General features: G+C 46.2%; 2 protein-coding genes across 15 annotated transcripts in view; one reads left to right on the top strand and one right to left on the bottom strand.

Annotated features, from left to right (window-relative positions):
• MEF2A (myocyte enhancer factor 2A) overlaps positions 1–9525 on the top strand; it is a 93252-nt gene extending 83727 nt beyond the window's left edge. For all 8 annotated transcript variants that reach the window (XM_074880765.1, XM_074880763.1, XM_074880766.1 and 5 more), the window contains 2 exons: positions 4804–4930; positions 5423–9525. In XM_074880765.1, coding sequence (XP_074736866.1) covers positions 4804–4930; positions 5423–5792 — 497 coding nt within the window. In that variant the 3' untranslated portion in view covers positions 5793–9525. The remainder of the gene's footprint in view (positions 1–4803; positions 4931–5422) is intronic.
• Positions 9526–11522: 1997 nt separating this feature from the next.
• LYSMD4 (LysM domain containing 4) lies at positions 11523–18177 on the bottom strand. Of its 7 annotated transcripts, none has more exons than XM_074880772.1 (3): positions 18118–18177; positions 16341–16634; positions 11523–12287 (listed from the first exon to the last, which is right to left on the bottom strand). In XM_074880772.1, exons 2-3 carry the CDS (start codon positions 16617–16619, stop codon positions 11736–11738), a joined length of 831 nt encoding a protein of 276 aa, XP_074736873.1. In that variant the 5' UTR covers positions 16620–16634; positions 18118–18177; the 3' UTR covers positions 11523–11735. The 7 variants fall into 7 exon arrangements, with proteins under 7 accessions (XP_074736873.1, XP_074736877.1, XP_074736876.1 ...); XM_074880776.1 differs by having other exon boundaries at positions 18153–18171; XM_074880775.1 differs by having other exon boundaries at positions 18149–18163.
• Between the last annotated feature and the right edge of the window lie 1698 nt (positions 18178–19875).

The following is a 19875-nucleotide window of genomic DNA, read 5'->3' as shown; positions in this document are numbered from 1 at the left end:
TACAAAGCTCAGACAGGGCCTTCTCCTCTTCAGTAGTTTTATCAAGAGTGAGGTGGGGACTCGCGGGAAGGTGCTGTCAGCATGTCACGATTGCGAGTCTCTGTTACCCGAAGGACCTTAAAACTACTTTTTATCCAAGATGGGCGTGATGTAAGGAATTCAATAATATACGTGATAATTGGTTTGCCGGTTTGGAAAGTACTTCTTCATGATGTAGTGCCTCCATACCAATATAGATAATTTTGACTTCAGTCTTAAGGTTCTTTATTTGTTACAGACCTCGTATGTAATCAGTGAAGGAATCTTTGTAATCACTTCTTTGAAGGGCTGCAGCCTTGATGGTGTCAGGTTGATTACCATTGATCCATGATGCATAGTTTCTTTTTCAAATGCACCTGCAGAGGAACTACATTGCAGATAAGTGTCAATAAAGTTTGTAAGTCAGAGTTAAAGTAAATATTGGTCAAAACTAAAAAAGCGAACAAAGGAAATAATTCCCCAGTTAGTTATTCTGTTTAGATGAAGTCTAGTTAAGACATTCAAATGTAAGTGCTGTGATTTGTTAAAACAGGAATTTCTGAACTGGGGATGCCTGTGTTAACAATGTTTAAGTCTTATTTGGTAGGCTTTCGAATTCTAAAAAAATAAAAATCTTGCTTCTCTCTTCTGCAGTGATAGCTCTTAGGAACAGAGCTACACTAGAGAGCTTCCATTTATAGCTCATCAACTCTGGCTACACAAAAGGGCCTGAGAGTATTATTCTCTTCTTTCTATGAATCTGGGAAGATCCACACCTCCAGTAGAGGAGATTCCTCAGTACCATCTCTTCCTTCGACCTGTGTCGTCTGTGATGGCTACACACGAGTAGCTGGCAGCCATGAGGCACTCGGGAACCTGGGAGGCAGTGGAGGGTGTACTAGGAAGGAATAAATTGCTTTTCCTTAAGGAGCCACTGTGTTGGGTTTCCATGGCAAGGTTTTGGTAGTGGTGGGGGGAAGGGGGCCAGGGACACACGGGTGCTGCAGGGGTGGGGTGACTTCTCTAAGAATAGATCAGGAGCTGCCCGAAGCTGAGCCCATCGGCAGCGCTGGCGGTGCCTCTGTGATAATGTATTTAAGAAAGGGTAAAAAATGCTCTGCTGATCTATTGTCAGTGACCTAATGTTCTTACTCTTGTGTAAAGGTCAGGACAAATCCAAAAAAACCTTCAAGGTTTGTAGAAAATGGCCAAAACCTGACTGATAGAGAGGTTTTGTAATCTTCCCTTTCTGCAAGGAGGAGCGCTGTCAGGAGGCTGTGATGTTGGAAGATGGAATGGGTAGAGCAGCCATCCATTCATAATCATTTCCCCCCCCAAAAGATGGGATTTTATACATTTTCTCCACTTTAGCCTTGAAAGTCTTCACTACAGTTTTTAGTTTAGACTTCCAACCAAACAACTCACATCTTTTTGTATCTTTTTGCGTTAATGTGCTCGTTCACTGACATTTCCTACCCTTCAGCCACTTTCTGCACTGGGTTGCCTCAGAGGTGCTGCCCCCAGGCAGTTACAGGCACGCAGGAGCTTTGCATTTTGAGAGGGACTGTTTAGTCATCAGCAACAGTAAATATTTATGCTGAGGTAGCACCCAACTAAATTGTGGAACATTTATGCAAATAATCGCCACCCCGAGGGGGTTAATGTCTAAAGAAATGAATGAAGGAGAGGATGTGGTTACAATAGCAGTATAAGGAGCAGAGAATTGTGCTTGGTGACTTGTTTTGGATTATAAATTTAAGTATGAATTTGCTGGACATAGAGATCTTGGTTTGATATTTGCCAGAAAATTTGTTTATATTATTGCATTTAATAGCTGTTTAAAATAAACAAACAGTCTGGTCCCCGATCAAGTGACCCACACTGAGTTTTACCTGTCACCTAACAAATCCCTTCATTCTCTCACGCTGTCTGATGTTGTTTCAGGGAGCAGTGTTGTGTGTGTTCCTCATCCAGAATAACCTGTAAGCTGATGGCTAAAAGATTGAAAAGATGTGATGGGTTGTAGTCTGAATCTCAGGAAGCAGCAAAGACAATTGAAACTGGTGTCCTACACAATGGACAAGTGCTGTTATCACTGGGATATAATTTTAAAAAACAGCCCATTTCCTTTGATAATGCAGTAATTTGTGAAAAGCTTTTAGCCTTTAGTGTTCTTCAGACACTTTAAAATTGTTTCTATTAGATTAAGCCTTTCAGGGGATTTGCAAAAAGAAATCTGATGTTGAAACCAAATTGTCATCTGGGTATTCTCAGGGTAGTTACCACTTACGTAGCAATTTCAGTTTTGCAGTTCAAGGACTAAAATAAAATTTAGATACCTAAATTGTTTTTCTGGATTGATAGGGCTTTTTTTCAGGTCTGGAAGAGATAGATTCAGCTCTTGGATCCTTGATTAAAATGTTGGATATCAGTTTTGCACAATTATTTTATATGATTTGTTTTGCTGGAGAAGTATTCTTTCTGCAGATTACTGGAGGAAGGGCCAGAACAAACTGAGTTACTTGTTCTAAAACAGTCTAGGCATTTTTTAAAAATACTTAGAAAACACTAGAGATCAGTTAAATAGTAACTTAGACTTGAGCAGAGTGTATGTGGCCATAAATTATATTACTGCTTTAGGTCAGTTGTTTTGCAAAGGCACAAACTTCTAAGGTATCTTGTTGTTAGGGTCCCAGCAGTAATGGTTTCCAGCCTGTAGAAGGCACTCTCTTGTCTGTGCGGCTTTTCCATCTTGCAGCAAGTCACTCATTGGTGAAATCGGTGTCCTGCTTCCGCTGTGAGCAGATATATGATTATTTAGGGACACGATAATGCAGCTAATTGCGTAGTGGTGTATGTGTTCTTTGGAAAAGTATCTCTCAAACCCCTGTCATCAGACACATTCTGTCAAAAGTACCAGAAGTTATTTCTCCATTATTATAAAAGCTATTTTGCAAAGAAAAAAATAACATGGAAACTGAATTCCTATAAACATTTTCTTCAGGTCTGCTCTGACAGAAATCCCATTGGCACGGAATAGCACATCCATCTCAAGTGTTTACATTTCCTACACTCGCAGGTCGTCATAGGTCTGGCTGCTTTGAAGGTTGAGGGCATGTCCTAGTCGTTGGAGGGCTGTGTATATTTTGGGTTTTTTTGTTTTATTTTTGTCTTGCAAAAGGGCTTTGGATCTATCAGCTTGGGAAAAATCTTTCTGAATCTGTGCAGAAATACTTGTGAAGGTTTTTTTGGAGTTCCAAGAAAAATGTCAACTGAGAAGAAATGAAACAAAAAGGCAGCTTAAGTAGTTTCACATGCTGGGGTGCAGCTGAGATTCCCAAGGTCTTCAGGAAGATTCTTGCAGCGCTGCGTGTGCATCTCTGGAAAGCACAACACCCTGGTGGCACTGGGCTCGCCTCCCTGCATAGGCGGTCACAAGGGAAACCCAGAAGTTGTCCACAGCAAACAAGTTGGTGGATGGGAATAGGGAAATTGTTCAGGAAAGCTTAATCTCAAGAGAGATAAATCATAATGGCGTTGTCATTTTAGGACAATATTAAAAGAAACAAACCCACCCACCCCCCCCCCCCAAAAAAACCCAACACCAAACCTAAACATAAACCCTACTTAAGCAGAATTTTTGGTCCATCTGCTGGCAGTATAAAATAAGTCTGACTGCTAGCATTTTGCTGCATTCTCAAGAGACTGGAAATTATTTTAAGGAAGTTATATTACAAAATAATTAAAAGCAGAGAAGTGTTTGTGGCTTTGTTTTACAACCTGAAAGAAGAGCATGGGTGATAATGATAAAGTGAAAATAACTTCACCTCTGTGAATGAAGTGAGAACTGTCTGAGCTTTACAGCCTAGCCAGAACTAACAGCCAGCCACTGACTGCTGATTAGGAATAGATTGCATTTTCTATTATCCATTTAAGTTGTATTTCTGAACAATTATATTTTTTGTGCTAAATACAGACGTTTCTTTTGTGTATTTGATACAGAGATGACAGTTTAATTAGGCATAAAGTATCAAGTGAAATTATTGTGGGGAGAGGGAGAATGTGATGCATCAGGGTCGGGCTGCACAGGCGGAGTGCATGGAGGGTCCCTGAGGCTGCAGTGACTTTGATCCTGCCCCCCCTCGGGCACCAGGCCCCGCCGTTGGGCGTCCCTGGGCAGTGGGGACAGCAGCGGCCAGCGCTGCTCCCCTGGTGGGTTCTGGGTAAAGGTTGGAGGACTCTGACCTGCGCTGTGAGACAAGGCAAACGGGATCTGCGCCTTGTCTGACCGACTGCTGCCTCCCGTCTGGGAATGGAACCGCAGCCGGGATGTCTCCAGTGCAAGAAACACCATTCCTTTCTAATGACTTGTATGAATTCTTCCCTTTTAGTTTCATTTTGAAGTTTTCATGTAGACAAAAATCTTCAAAAATGCAAATACTTGTCTTACTGTAAGGTGCACATATATATACTAAAAAATGCATAAAGATGTTGTACCTGTGGGTTTAGAAGAAGCTATATGAGACAGCAAGATGTAGGAATTGAAAGCAGAATGCAAAAAAAAAAATTGTAATTTGGAGGCTTATGTCCTGTTAAGCTCCTCGTGAAATTAGGAGGACTGCTCCCAGCTGTCAGTTTGCACATTTGGACTCCTTTGGGTCACTCACCTTTATTGGTTTTGGGCAGAAGGCCTTTATATTTGTGTGTGTGTGCACATATCACATATATTCTCATGTAGATATATAAAAGAAATCTATAAACTACTTTCTTGTTTTTCCCTCTCAGATTACTCCTTGACTAGTGCAGACCTGTCTGCCTTGCAGGGATTCAACTCCCCAGGAATGCTGTCCTTGGGGCAGGTATCTGCCTGGCAGCAGCACCATCTCGGCCCAGCAGCCCTCAGCTCTCTCGTGTAAGTACCCCGATAACGTCCCGGTACTGCACCCCCTCGGGAGCTTCTGCTGCTCCAAGCTGAATAATCCGCGCCGGGGAATATTTAGCACGAGGCCGTTTTCATTTCTTGTCTGCTGCTGGTGGTGTGTCGCCTTTCGAGTTTGCTCCTTGGCTGCAGAAGCGTTGGTGTTTGCTGTTGTTTGTCCCCTTGGTCAGTTCAGTCTCCCGGTGACGAGCTGTGTCCCTGCAGGCCCAGCGTCTTACAAAGGAGTCACCTGCGTGGTGAACTTAAATGTTTGGAAATGGGAGGTATTTCTGTTCGGTTTTCACTTCTATAAATGCATTCAGACCTTTAATTAATGCTATTTCAACCTTACTTCTTCAGTAAGTTGCATTTATTGACGTACTCGTTTTGAGGAACCACAAGACCACACCATCACACAAACACACGGATTGTCGCTTTCCTTTTTCATGTCTTCTTATTTCTGCCTTTTGGTTTTCTTTTTCCCAGTACTGGCAGCCAGCTATCTCAGGGTTCAAATTTATCCATTAATACCAACCAAAACATCAACATAAAATCTGAACCAATCTCACCTCCCCGGGACCGTGTAACTCCCTCTGGGTTCCCGCAACAGCCGCAGCAGCCGCAGCCACAGCCACCGCAGCAGCAGCCGCCGCCGCCGCCGCCGCCGTCGCGGCAGGAAATGGGCCGCTCTCCTGTCGACAGCCTCAGCAGCTCCAGCAGCTCCTACGACGGCAGCGACCGCGAGGACCCGAGGAGCGATTTCCACTCGCCTGTCGTGCTGGGAAGGCCCCCGAATTCAGAAGATAGAGAGAGTCCATCGGTAAAACGAATGAGGATGGACACATGGGTGACATAAACTTGCGGTGTTGCCTCTTCAGTTTTGTGTTCTCAAAATGAACTGTCCTGACATATCTAAATTTATAAATAAGGACGTGAAATAAGTATATTTATATGTATATACATACATGCATATATATATCTTCACATGCATATATATGTGCTAGTGTGTGTAGCATACACAAAATCATCAGGCACTTACGACAAACTTCTTGTATAGCTGCAGATGTCCCATGGTAAAACGTAACAGAACAATCCTATAGGTATTGATCTAGTCTGGCACTTACCTGGACTTGTTGTTTTAATAATATAACCTGTTTTGCAAAGAAACATTGTACCCGCATTATAATCCTACCACACTAGATTGCAGAAACCAAGAGGGCTCGCCTGTAGTAATGTCCCTGTGTGTTTTATTCAAGCTGTATGGTTACTTGTAGTTAAGAAATAATGCTTTGTAGCAGCAGAGCAGTAGAAAAGCAGGAAGAAGAAAGCAATACTGTACATAAAATGACCTTTATATTACCCAACCTGGCATGGGTCTCTATTGCAGAGGGTGCATGGAGAAGGGCTGATGCTATAAGAAATAAAAATAAAAAAACAAAAACCCTGTTTTGCACGTGCAAAAAAATAGTGTATTGGGTCAAAGAAGTGATTTTTTTAATGAGTGAGAGACATAGAGAACTCGCATGAAATATTCAGAAAATATTAGCCTAGAAAATAGAACATTAACAAAATAAAATTAATATATTAAGTTATAATTGGAATATGTTTGACAAATTTGTTTTTACGTTCATACCTTTGAAAAATATAGAAACGGATTTTAGCTCATGTATATTTTATATTAAAGAAAACAATACCCTAATGAATTGAAGACTATATATAAAGTTATATACAGTACTTTTGAACACATTCTGCTATGAATTATTTATATAAGCCAAAGCTGTATGTTGTAGCTTTTTTGTAGAGTATAGTTTTATCTTATTTTGACTTTCTAGTTTTTGCTTTCAAAGATGAAAAGGAAAAACTTGCAGGCGGAACCTTGGGGGAAAAATAAGCCATGAACACTTATATGTAAATTTAAATTTGAGCCAAACTCTTTGTGTATATAGCATCCTAAATATATTATCACCTTTGGTGTAAGTACCTATGTATTGTACGTTCACCAGATTAAAAAGTATATTTTTGTGGATTGACGCCAACTTGAAAAAAGGCGAGGTCCTTATTAAGTAGAGTATTCACTGTTTAATATTTACTATTTTGTTAAATATACTGTACTTTCTTTGGATTTTAATTATTATTAATATTATTATCCAGATTTTTCAGAGGGTGTATAAAGGGGTTGTCCCCCTCACTGGTGGTGAATGTGTGCCGTTAAATTGTAATCTCTGTGCTGTATGGTTAAGCTTCATTATACATTTTATATATATGTATATAAATAGCAAAGTGGCAAAAAAAAAAATCCGGTGTTAAGTTCATCCTGCATAAATATAAAAAATCTGTTACAACACATTTTAAGGCATCATTTTAAAGCTGCCTCTTCTAAGGAGGAAAAAAAAAAGTGGAAAAACTTGACCTAATTTCTCATGATAGGGAAATAACACATATCAGATGAGCACAAAAGGTTTTTTAAGTTGGTAAGTGGTTTGGGATAAATAAATAAATTTGCTGTTCCTCTTTACAGCCTCCCTGAAAGAGAGCGAGGAAGCCAGAGGCCCGCGGTGTCTCAAGACCCGGCAGGAGAAGGTTTTGTTCTGTCTTGGACGCGGCAGCGTGGTCTTGGGGCACCGTCCGGCTGCGCTGTAACAGCGACAGACCGGGCAGCTCCTCGCCCCTGGGAGCTTCTTGCCCGGCTCAGACAGTCCCGCCGAGCGGGTAAAGCCGGGTTTGAGCAGCAGAAAGTCTTGGGAGCCCAACCTGGGTACCCTGGCTTAGAGCAGCTGGGCTGGGTGGAGCTGCTTTCCCCCTGGTGAAGTCTGGTGTGTTCCTGGGCCCGGCTGCGAGCTCTGTCCCTGCACCCCCGGGTGGCCAGAGCCAGAAACCAGATCCACACCCGTGACCAGGTCTGATGGTACTTCTAGTTCTGGGGACATAACTACAGTGCCCTTTTATTATCCAAACGCCTTTAAAGTCACCCCTGATATCTATTAAATTTTTGCTTGGGTGTTCAATTAATTTTTTTTTTTGGTAATTTGAAAAAATCACTTGCTCGATCCTGTAACTAAGCAGTGTGAGAAATGGAAATCCAGGGGGGAAGGCATCTCCTCGGCTTTACTGTGTGAGTGATGAACAAAGTCAGTACATCCAGCTTCCACAACCCCTCTCTCGTTGTCATGGCAACTTTTAAAAAACTTACAGGTTTCAATTCGTTTCAGCCACTTACCTTTGGAGATTACTCTCCATTTATTGTAGGTAATTACCAGTTCACAGAAGCGTAAAGGAAAGTGAGACTCGTTCTAAGGGCAAGCCTCTTTCCAAAGTGACTGAATTCACTTACCACTTCAGGGAACCTTTTAATGCTCTGAAAAGTTATGTGATTTTTTTCATTATTTATGCACATATATGAACTTTGCTGTACATCTGAGTGGGAGTTCTGCATTCACATTTACTGTCTATTTTCTTGTGTGCCTTATAAGATGGCTTTGCTGACTGTATCTCAATAGTCTTTATTTCTATGCAGGTTTTTAAACAGTACGATTACTGTTTTCTTAAAGAAAAAAGCTACATAAGGGTTAGAGTTTGTATTGAAATTGCACCAACGAATTGAAAAAAAGTAAATAATCGGTTCTTCAGAACTGCTTTGGGGCCTGTTCCCATGTTGCCCCTGCCCTGGCCCAGGCTCAGCAGAACACGTCCTTCCCCAGACCTCCCCTGGCAGGGGGAGAACCTCGGGCCCTTGCAAAAACGGGAATCCTGGTTTTTAATAACAAGTAACTAACTTTGGAACATACTTTTTTAGGAATTGTAAAAATGTTTTATAAAAAAAAAAAGATGACATAGCACAGATCTTTCAACAGGTAAAAAAAAATACTTTTTTAAATTAACTCGACTGAATGAAGTTGCAAGTTGATCCAAGCCTGGTCCGAACCCATTCGAGTCCGAATGATTCAAGATTTGTATCTCGATTGTGACAAATCACCTCTCCATCTCCGAGCTCTCACTATAGGATTTAAAAATACACGTTATCAGGGATTCGTCAGAGAAAAATGCTTTAGCCTTTCCTTTCACTTAAAGGACACTAATGCATCAGAAACTTGCGAATTACTGTGCGCACAAGAAATACATAGTAAATAAGGAACAAAATAACTCCTAACAATTGATCACGGGAAGAAGTTAAATTAGAATGTGAAAGAAAGACTTAACAAATGTAAACGTTTAAATCTTAGTAGAAACTTTCTTCACTTTGCTGTGCAAGAGAACACTGCTTTGCTATATTTAAAATGGCTTTTTTAAAAGAGATTTATGTATTTGGTAAATGTTTGTAGTCAACAGTTCACAAAGAAGCTGTTCACGGTTTAATGATGATAAGCCGTTTGGCGGCACAAGCTGGACTTTGTTGCCATCCTTGAGACGAATCTTTTAAGAAAAAAATAAGTTAATCTCAATTTTTTTCCCTGAATGTGTTGTTTTTTCTTCAATATACAATAAATATTCTAGTGAACTTTTTATCAAATGGTTAAGAAAATGCTAGAGGTTGTTGTAAAATATTTGTATCCTGCATTCACTAAAGTAAAGATACTGGCTTTTACTGTGTACTCCGGCTTCTCTCGTATTTGCAGAGCACATGTTCCTGGGCGGCGTGTCTTTGCCCCCCCCAGGCGTCCGAAACACTCTTCAGATTCAGTTTTTGAATTCTTGGTTTTAAACTGCAGCGATGATTCTTTTCATCCAGAGGGGTTGTTTGGGATACATCACTTGTTAGCTCAAATGAAGAACCGATGCTCTCGAAGCACCTGATTACAAAATGCTTAACAGAAATTTGTGGAAAAACCTGGGTAAATCCCACCAGGTGACCCCTTCCTCCTGCCCCCCTCCATCCTGCTCGGCCTCAGCGCCCCAGACCTGCACCCTGGCACCAGCAGTGGGGAAATGGCACTGCCTGCCCCCCCCCCGCTGCGTGAAACACCTCCTGCGGGAGAACAACCCTGCCCAGAAAGGTGTGAGCTCCAGCCTAAGGACGGGCTCAGCTGGGCCCCAGCGGCGTCTCAGGGCACAAAAAAAAAAAAAAAAAAAAAAGGTAAAAAGCACAAGCTGTGTGGGGTGGGTGGTGCCCCTTGTGCTTTTATTTCATTTTGCTTTATTTAAAAATGTAATAAACTCCCCACCCCGAACAAAGAGATACATTTCCTTCACAGAAGAAAAATACAAGGGGTTTTTCCAGTATAAGATTCTTCAGAGTCCTTGTTTACAAAAGTAGGGTCCCTCAGGCTTTCCTGAGCCCTTTTTTTTTTGCCAGTTGTATGAAACGCAGGTTGGCGTTGGAACGCGGGAGGGGTCTGTGTGCCTGGCGGGGGGCGCTGGGAAGCCTCAGTGCCGCTCCCCCTGCTGCAGCCAACGGCGGCCCCGCTCCCACAAACCCCAACGCGCAGGCAGGGGGGGCAGGGCCAGTCCCCTCCCCTGACCCCACCCTGCCGCGGCTTGGCCGAACGCGCCCTGGGGAGGACAGAGGGACACCCCCCTCCTCCCACCCAGGTTTCATGCAACTGTGCTGCGAAATACCTTTGTGTTTAGTTCCAGGGGAGCGTTTACCTCTGCCCGCTGAGTAAATTGCTGATGCATATTCTCTGCAGCAAAGCTCCCCCGAGCCTCATTTTCTGCTCCCTTCTAGCATGTAGTTTGTAGTGACATGTCCTGAGCAGTGCAGACCTCGGGCTCACCGACAGCTCGGGCCACCACCAGCCTCTGATGCTTCCTGAGTCTTTCCTACACACTCAGAAGCTTTTTACTGCAAATGTCAGGGGTCCGCAGAGACCTTTAACCATCACCAGCTTCCACATCCCCACCCTCTACAGGAGTTACACTTTCTGTGACTGCCTAAGGTAACACCGGGCTTTGTCTTTCCTGGGCCTTGCAAATTAAACACAACCTGGCACTGCTCTCTCCTGTGAAGACTACACCCAAGGAAACTGAACTCCATGACTGAAACTGGGTGTTTGAGATGCACCAGTATGGATTATTATTATTCTTTTTAAGAAGTAATACTGGCTAAACCTCTCCCTGCACCAAACAAGCCTCTGAGGAGCGCGCACTACGGACCACAGGCCTATCGCTACGCTCACGTCGTTCTGCAGAGACACCGGCTTCCCAGAGAAGCCTCTGCAGGATTTCACCGAGGGGAAGAGGTCTGGGCTCACCCTTCCCAGCGCTGGGCTTGAAGCGTCCTCGTAAACACAGCTTCAACATGCGCTCAAAGGATGAAAGGCGAGGTGCTGTCAGTGTCCTCGTCCCAACTTAACGCACCAGAAGTCGCCATGTTAGGGTTAAGTATGCTTGAACTGCCATGGTCTCCACGAGATAAAAATGACAGTTCAGACAAAAAGAAGAGTCCCCCGCTTCTACTCTAAGCAAAAAGTGTTTTCTTAAAATGCAAACCACCCCCACCTTTCCCATCACATTAACACTGCACTCTTTATCTCAGCAGCAAAAGGATTCACTTCTTAGACAAGGCATTAATACCTACCTGAAGCAACCAGGATGAGTGAATTGCTACAAAATACTTGCCCTCAACAGTGTTCACAAACGTTAAGCCAGCTGCCTGATGATCTTTTTAAGCAACAAAGCATCCTTATTTTCCATAAAAAATCACATCACCTAACTTTCAGTCGCGTTCAGGATTACAACATCAGCTACTTAAAAAAATAAAAATAATCTGTATTGTTATCCCCCTGAATGCACTCGAGTCAGAGTCACTGGCGTACAGGCCCCAGTGCCAGGAGGAGAGGCTGTATTGAGCTGCCTCTCCCCCTTAGGATTTTTTTTCTACAACTGAGCTTTGTGGTAATTTCCCTTCCAATCCATCTGTTGAAATATTTGAGGTTAGTGTTGTGTTGGAGGTATGGGCCACCAGGCCTTGTGTTTTAAAATAGATGATATAAAATACCGGCAGGACAATTCCTATCAGAAGCATAATAAAAACTGCATTCCACCACTGGATTCCACAGTCCGCACCGTTACCAGTCTCCCGCTTCCCTGACTCGGGCAGCGGCCTCTCCAGCGCTTCCACGCAATACTCGGCGTTTAGCTGGGCCTCCGCCTGCACCGCGTCCTGGATGTTCTTGTCGATCCCCCTGAAGTAGTCGCTCAGGTGTCTGCTGCCCACCGGGCCGCTCGCCCCCTCCTCAGGCTCTGGTAAGTCCACCAGCGTCAGGCCAGTCTGGGAGGGTGCGGGCGGGAGCGGCCGCAGCTCCCTGCCGCTCTCCGTTAACAGCCCGTGGGTCTTCACGGGGATCTTGATGGATTTCAGCGCGTACAAGTCCTGCTCCCGGATGAAGTTGTTGACACGCTTGATATCCGCAACCTACAGAATCCAAAAAGGACACGAGTATCAGTGTAGGAGATGCCAGCGCTGCAGCAGGAAGTAGCTACAAGACTAGTCTGTGAGCAGTGGTCAGAAAAGAACAGCAGGCCCTGGCTGCAAGCGGCTCAAGAGTTCCACAGATTTCCTGGCTGTTCCAGGGACACTCCGGGTCCTGCAGGACAGAGACAGTCCCCTCTGAAACCAGTCTACAACCTCCTCTAGGGCTCCTGCATCTCCCAGATGCTGTATTTTGCTTAATACTGTTTTTCATTCCTTTTGCTTTCTTTACCCTTCTCATTACCCTTCTCTTTACTCACTTTCTAATCCAAGTTAAGGCAAGTAGAGTCTTTATAACAGATCCTTTAAAAAAGTTTTCACACCTTAAACAACACACAAGTGTTTAAGGTGAGAGGACACCACCAATACAAGCAGGCAAACTCCCCCTGCCCAGCTCAGAAAGCTGTTTCGGAGTGAACAGGGCTCATTCTTTGGAGCATATGCCGTTTTGAAAGCGAGATCCCAGCCTGGCAGCGAGCAGGCCTGCACCTCCCTGACACTGGCACTAGCACCCTTTGCTCGTGTTCCCAAGCAGCACCCCTCTTCTGCCCCATGACAGCTCCTTCTCCACAGCTGGTGAATGCTCCCGCTGAAGGAACGCTCACAGCAATCGTCTCTGTGCATCGGCGATCACCTTTGGTGGTTATTGCAACTGGGATTCCCACCCAGCTCAGCGATGGAAGAGCAGGAAGAGCGAGAAAGAACAAACCATACATACAGCGTAAGTCACAAGGACAGCCGGTATCACACAAAAGACAAAGGCAAGGCAGCGTTTCTTTATTCAATGTTAAATAAAGAGAAGACACCTTAATACAGTGCCCACCCACAACCACCTAATAAGGAAGTACATCAACTTGTTGCCCTAAATCCTGTCGAAGAAAACGAACAGGACTGTCAATGTGTGCAGGAGCTCTTCAAAGCAGCCAAAGAGACACGAAAGAACCTCGAGGGAAAGGCTGGAGGATGCAACATCGAAAAGAGCAGGACCCCAAACCAAAGAGAAAGGCAACATGAACAGGTTAACCCCCTCTGATATATCATACAGAGGGACAGAGCACAAGGACTGCACTTTCAGAGAAAGTTTGACTTGTTCTTTTAGAAATCTCAGAAATTACTGTACAAACTGCATTCACTGCACTCTCACAAGCCTGAGGCTACCAGTGAAACTGGGGAACTGAAAACAAGAAAGCGCTTTACTTCCTAAGCAAGTGGGTAAGTGCCAGCAGCGCCCAAATCACCGAAAGTTCAGGACAAAGATCTCCTTTTAAAAGACAACGCCAGCGGGGAGTCTGAACCTCTCCTTTGCCATTGTAACCAACGCTCAGGGGTGTCTGCAGGCTGTGCTGCGGCCGGGGGCCGGAAGGCAGCACCCCCCAGCAGCGCCGGGGCTGCCAGGGGACAGCCCTCGTAGCCCGCAGCAGGGTCCCGCGGCTGGAGAACCCCAGAGCTGCAGCAGCTCTGCCTGGAGAGCTGCCCCCGCCGTGGAGGAGGTTCAGGGAACCAGAGGTGGAGCTGAAAGGTGGCAATCCCGCTACGGCACAGCCAGAAGGCAAGGCTCTGCTGAAAGGTAGAGAGGAGATGGATGCCTGAATCTCACACATACTCTGCCAAGCTTGAGAAATCTGAAAATGGGACGTTTAATCTAGAGCCTAATCTGGTGCCCCTCAAGCAAAAGGAATCCTCAGTTCCTGGTTCAGACTCCTCACAGCTTGCCCCACCGTAACATCAGGACTTAAACTCTGCAAAATTATTTAGTTGTGAAATAACAATCTCGCCCAAAGCCTCCTAGCTGAGGTGGTGCTTCAATTTTGGGTTTTGTTCCAATGACAACGAATTATTGGGACAGTAAATACCCCCTGCAGTGTCTGCAATCAAACACTGCCATGTTGTGCTAAGGCTCTGGAAACAGAAAGTGGAGCAGCACTCAGGCAGAAACAACAAACAAAGCTGATGGGAAGCATGCAAGAGCACTCCCTGCACAAGCCATTTAGGCTTATTTTCTGTACTCATTTTTTTGGCTGCAGTGAGCTCGTCTTGTCCCAGCTAAGAACAATGCCAAAAGCAGGCCAGGACTATAAATGGTCAAGAGTAAAAATGAGAATTTTGAAGTGCTTTGCATCTCTGCCAAGTTCTCTGTAGCACACACAAAGCTAGTTGTTGCACTGTCTTAATACCCCACCCCAAGCAGGCCCTGATGATTCTGAGACCAATGACAAGTTCTCACTGATTTCAAGGAGCAGCTCATCCTGGATTTTTTAAACAGAGCCACATATATTTGTGGCTATAAATTTTCCTCACTGATGTCCTGGTAGCCTTTCAGGAGCTGCTTAATTGTGCAAGTAAAACAAAACACATGAAAATTGATCAGTGCCAGTCTGTAAACAGACAAATACACAAATCTCCCATAATAAGGATTTCTGTACCTCTTCAGTTTAACTGGAACAAGTCAGAAGTGCCCTTTCCAGGAGGCAGGCAGGCAGTAGGACAGTTTTTTCCTTGTGGGAGGAGAACACTGACTACCTGGTCCCTCCCCAACAGCTTGCTTTCCCTCTGGACAAGCCCAGCAGCCTTCAGCGGGGCAGACAGGGTAGATCTACCACGACCTGCTGGGGCTGACAGGCTGCGGGAGCCGGGCGGCAGAGGAAGAGTCATGGCAGGGAGAGGACTGAGGCCTCCTGAGTTATAGTATGGGGGGCACTGCAGGCTTTTTCATCCCATAAACCAAAAGAGTTGTTCAGAATCTTCCCCCTTTGAGCTCACCAAACTGCTGTGATCCTGCATAAGTGACAATGACACAATTGCTACTGCTTAGAGATGAGCGTACAGTCACAACTACAAAGTCTCTGCAGCTCCGAGTTCTCAGGCTCTACCGGTGCCAATCAAGGCCTATTCAAGTCCCACCACACTCGCATCAGGCTCGTCAGCAGAACCTAGAAGGGTTTCTTTTTTGTTTTGTTTTTGTTTCTAAGGGAATGGGAGGGGAAAGAATTGTCGCAATTCTTCTTAAGCCCTCTTGCTTCAGCTGCACCACACAGCTGTTGTGTTGTTAAGCAAGACAGACCGCAATAGTACTGCAGCAGTTGAGCCAGTACTGTATCATTATCCCCATCCAGGTCACTGTCCAATTGTTTGCATCATGGAACTTTTTAATCACAGCCTAGCTTGCAGATAAAGGAGGCTCTAAAAATACAGCTTTAACTGCTAAACAATGGGGTACTTCTAATGTTCAGATCAGGTAATTAAACTTTTCAACAGTTTTTCCATAAAGCACTCTGCTTTTGGAACAAAGAAAACGTATTCTGTAGCATGTCCCAACTCCAGAGCGAATTCACCCTGCACACGCGCTCCCGTCTGCCTGCAGACGCGGAACCGCACACGCTTCTGGGTGCGACAGCAAACACTCAAACCCCCTGTGCACAGACAGCACTCGGCCTCTGCGACCTGGACTTTAGCACCTCTCCTTCTCCACGTGCGCCCCTGTTAGACTTAGACCTTCCTTGCAACATGTAAGCCCCTACCTTCCAAAAAATAAACAACCACCCCAAACCAGACTCCATCCGAGTGGCATTTCTTTGTGCTGTTCAGTTTACTTGAAAAACTGTACGCTCCTTGAGAGCAGGGCTCTGACCCTCATTTCTGTACTCAGCTTCCTACTTTTTGCCCTCACTTAAGTCACTACGTACAAACCACAACTGCTACGCTGCACTTCAGTCACTCAAACAGGAAAGCAGGTCATGCAGGGCATGGGGTTGACAACATCTTCCTAGCCTGTTAGCTGAAGAACTCCTTTTTTGGGTTGTTTTTTTTTTTTCATTTTTTTCTTTTTTTTTGCCTTTCTCCAGCTCAGTTTTACCCAGGTATTGACCATCCAGGGCAAACACTTTTCAGTGCCAAAACTATCAGACAACAGCACGCTTTCTTGTAATTCTGGAAACCAAGCTACGTGTAAAATACCTCTGAAGTAATTAAAACCAAACAAACAGAGATAGCTCTTACTTTACAACCATACTGCAGGGCTAGCTTGTTAAGATTATCATCCTCTGTAATCTCTCGTTCCAGAAGCACCACGTCTCCAACTCTGTCCCGAGGAGTGCTGCACCGCTGCTGCTCCTTGCCCCTCGGTCGCAATTCTGTAACATTGAGCTCCTCCTCCTCCTCCTCCGACTCTTCTGAATCAGATCGGCCACTGGGAAACACGTACACCTGCCTGCCTGGGTAATTATGGATGGTGACAGGAGCCTGGAAGGATCTTGTCCGGCTCTCATTCAGCCTCATCTTTTATACCAGCACCTGGAACAAAACCCAGACATTTTGAATTTCCTTAATACCAGTGCTTATTTCTTAGCATGTAAGATTTAGGAGAATGGACAAAAAGCAGAGTAGATCCACACGTGCACACACACACAGAGCGCTTTCCTTCTACCCAGATCTTCTCAGGGGGCAAATCCAAAAGACGCGATTCTAGCAGCCATGGCAGAAGTATTAGAAGGGTTATGTACACAAACTTCAACAATGGATAAATTATTTTCAAACCATGTTTTGTCTACCTGTGGACAAACCGCTACGTAACACTACTTTGCTACACATCTTAAATACTACTTTCTATAATTTCATTAAAAAAAAAAAAAAGCAGTCACTTGAGTCTTTAATTATGGTAAAAAAAAAAAATCCATGGAAACACATCAGATCTCCTATCAATACACATTAAAAAAGGGCAAAAATTATCCTTTATGTCACCTTTCCAGAAGTTCTTAGTTCTCTACACTTTAAGAATCCACACATATTTTGATTTCATGGAAGTGCACCTTTTTTTTTTTTTAAAATAAGGACAGCTCAAGCTACACTTAACTTCAACCTGCATGACAAGGTCATTTTGTTGTATAAAGACAAGAACCTGCCTGAGCACTTTGTTTTAATTATTGCTAGGCCTACATCATCAAGTTATTAGGAAGCTACCTTTTTTTTTTCCTCCGTCAATCCTCAGTTCCACAAACAACCTGTTGTCAGGGTCAGGTATAGGTAAGAAAACCCCACCTTCTCACAGAACTCCACTGACCTTAATACCCTCAATCTACCCATAAGGGATTCTCAGGGTGAAACCACTACCATTTTATGGCGTTTCATTAGTACGGAGCGTGGCTCCCACGGGCAGCGGGCAGGGTCACAGCTCTGCCAGAAGAGCTTCAGATCTACGACCACGGGCTCCGCGGCCGCTCCTGTGGGACGCCTCCGCCTTGGACACGCCGCAAGCCCAGCGCCCTCCTCCGAGGGGGCTCTCCCGACGCGCCTCACCGCTGGTTTCTCCCCAGGGAGGGCCGAAGCTCTCCCTCAGCCCGGCTCGGGCCGCCCCAGCCCCCGCGCCCTCGGGTCGGGCAAGCGGGGTGACGGCCTGGCTCCCGCCCCGCACCGACAGACGTGGCGACCCGGGTGCCGGCAACCCCAGGGAGGCAGGAGCCCGCCTCCCCGCTCCGCGCTGCGACAGGGCACAGGGGCACCCCCACCTCGGGACGGGCGCTCCGCTCCCGCTTCTCGGGCACAGCGAGGCGGCGGCCCGCCCGGAGCTTCCCTCGGCCTCAGCCCCGCGCCGACACCCTCAGCGCCTGAGGGGGCCCCGCTCCCCTCAGGCGGCCCCGCTCCCCTCAGCGCCTCAGGAGGGGGCCGGTCCCCGCAGGGCCCCGGGCCCCCGATGAGCGTCGGGCGGGCCCTGCCCCTCTCCCCTCAGCCCCCGCGCCCCGAGGGGCGGCCGAGCCCCGTCCCGAGCCCCCGCACTGACCCGCCACTCGCCGGCCATCGGCCACACGCACCAACCTAACCCCGGCGCTCGCCCAGCTCGCCTCCCATTGGCTAGCAGCGCCGGAAGGCGGGACCCTCGGTGCCGCCTGGCCAATGGGCGGCGGGGAAGGGCGGTGGAGCGAGGTTGGTTGAGCGGTCGGCGCTGGAACCTGTTGGCGGGAGGGCGGGCCCCACTTAAAGGGCCCGCGCCCCCCGCCCCAGCGCGGGCGGGACCTGAGTCCCAAGCACTCGCAGGAGCTGGGAGACAATAAACACCAGTACAGCCCTACGTGTGGCATCACTGTAGTAAGATACATGATACTGACCATACATACAGTTACAATAAGTTTTCAGTTATTACACTGCCACTGCATTGACCATACACACACAGATACCCCATCTATAGGAGACTTGCCCTGATTTTGGGAACGCGAGGCACTGCTGGGAGGGTGGAGCGGTCAGTCCGGGCCTCGGACTGCCCTCCCTTGCTCACCGAGGCTGACGAGGGCATGTGGGTGCCGTTCCCGTCCAGCCACTCCACCCCACGGGCTCACCACGGGCATGTGGCCACAGCCTCGGCGAAGCCGATGCCAGCAGAGCTGATGAGGTGTATTCTGCACTGGTATGTTTTCCTTGGCCCATCCTGGCTCGTGGCTTATGTTTAAAAAACAAACTCAGGACAAATCTTTAACAAGTTCCACATGCAAAGCTTGGGGGGGGCGGGGGGGGGGAAAGGAGAAATATTCCCTCGTGGCTGGTTGTAGGAATTAACCAGGCGCTGTTCGGCCCAAGGGCAAGTGTGAAGATCTCTTGCAGGAATAGCCTTGGGGCTTTGCTCAGAAGCGTGAAAGGCTGCTGGACACTCCTTGCCCTAAAGGATGTGGACAAAACTACTTTTAAGTTAAAGCTGAGCGCAGTTGCCAAATATCCCTTTGTCTTCTCTTGGGCAATCTGGGTGCCAGAGGCAGGGAAGGCAAGAGGGGAGAGTATTTCCTCTCCAGCTCTTGCTAGCACTAGGTTAGATGCAACATCAGTTGACAAATGTCACACACTGGAGAGGAAGGAAGGCTCCCCAGGCATCGATGTTCTTGTTTTTAAGCAACAGCCATTGCTTCCTCACAGCTCACGCTTGCCCACACACCTTTGTGGGGCTGAGTGATTTTGGCAGGGCTGGAAGGGCAGTGGGAGAGCGGCCAGGCAGGACTGCAGCCGAGCCTGGTTCCTCTGAGCAGTAAGCCAGCACCCATCTCCGAACAGGTATTAGGATTTCCTTCCCTCCATCCCTGGGCCAGCTTGTCTCATGAGCAGATGATTTTGGGGCTCAGCCAGCTTACGTACTTTTCTGACCCAACAGACGATGGATTTAGTGTGCTGGAGAGGGCTCTACAAGTGTGGGGACTAGATGAGACATGCCAAAATATCTTCCCTGAGCCACTTATAATATCTTTGTGACTATTGAGGTTCAAAAGTTACGACTAATAATCAGGCTTTGTCAAACAAATACAGATTACTCAGGGTAACCTACTCAAACCTGGAAAATACAACTGCTAAGGTGATCTGGTAATGTGGGGGAAACAACCAGACTTTGCGGACAGAGGTAAGTCTGGGTTGGCTTACTTCTCCTTAACTGTTGTTTACTGTTTATTATTTTTCTAACTTTTAAAATATCAGGAAGAATTATTCATTGATCTTATGGAAAGGCACCAGGAAATGTAGATGGGAAATTGCTTCATCCTCCAGCTGAAAGATCCTTACAGAA

The sequence above is a fragment of the Strix uralensis genome, chromosome 11 (genome assembly GCF_047716275.1).
Source record: "Strix uralensis isolate ZFMK-TIS-50842 chromosome 11, bStrUra1, whole genome shotgun sequence".
Lineage (NCBI taxonomy): Eukaryota > Metazoa > Chordata > Aves > Strigiformes > Strigidae > Strix > Strix uralensis.
This window is presented reverse-complemented; position numbering and strand designations above follow the sequence as displayed.

Coding starts and splice junctions, on each gene's coding strand:
- LYSMD4 (XM_074880772.1), bottom strand. CDS start 16,619: ATGAGGCTGAATGAGAGCCGGACAAGATCCTTCCAGGCTCCTGTCACC. Junction 12,288..16,340: donor CCCTGCAGTATGGTTGTAAA/GTAAGAGCTATC, acceptor TGGATTCTGTAG/GTTGCGGATATCAAGCGTGT.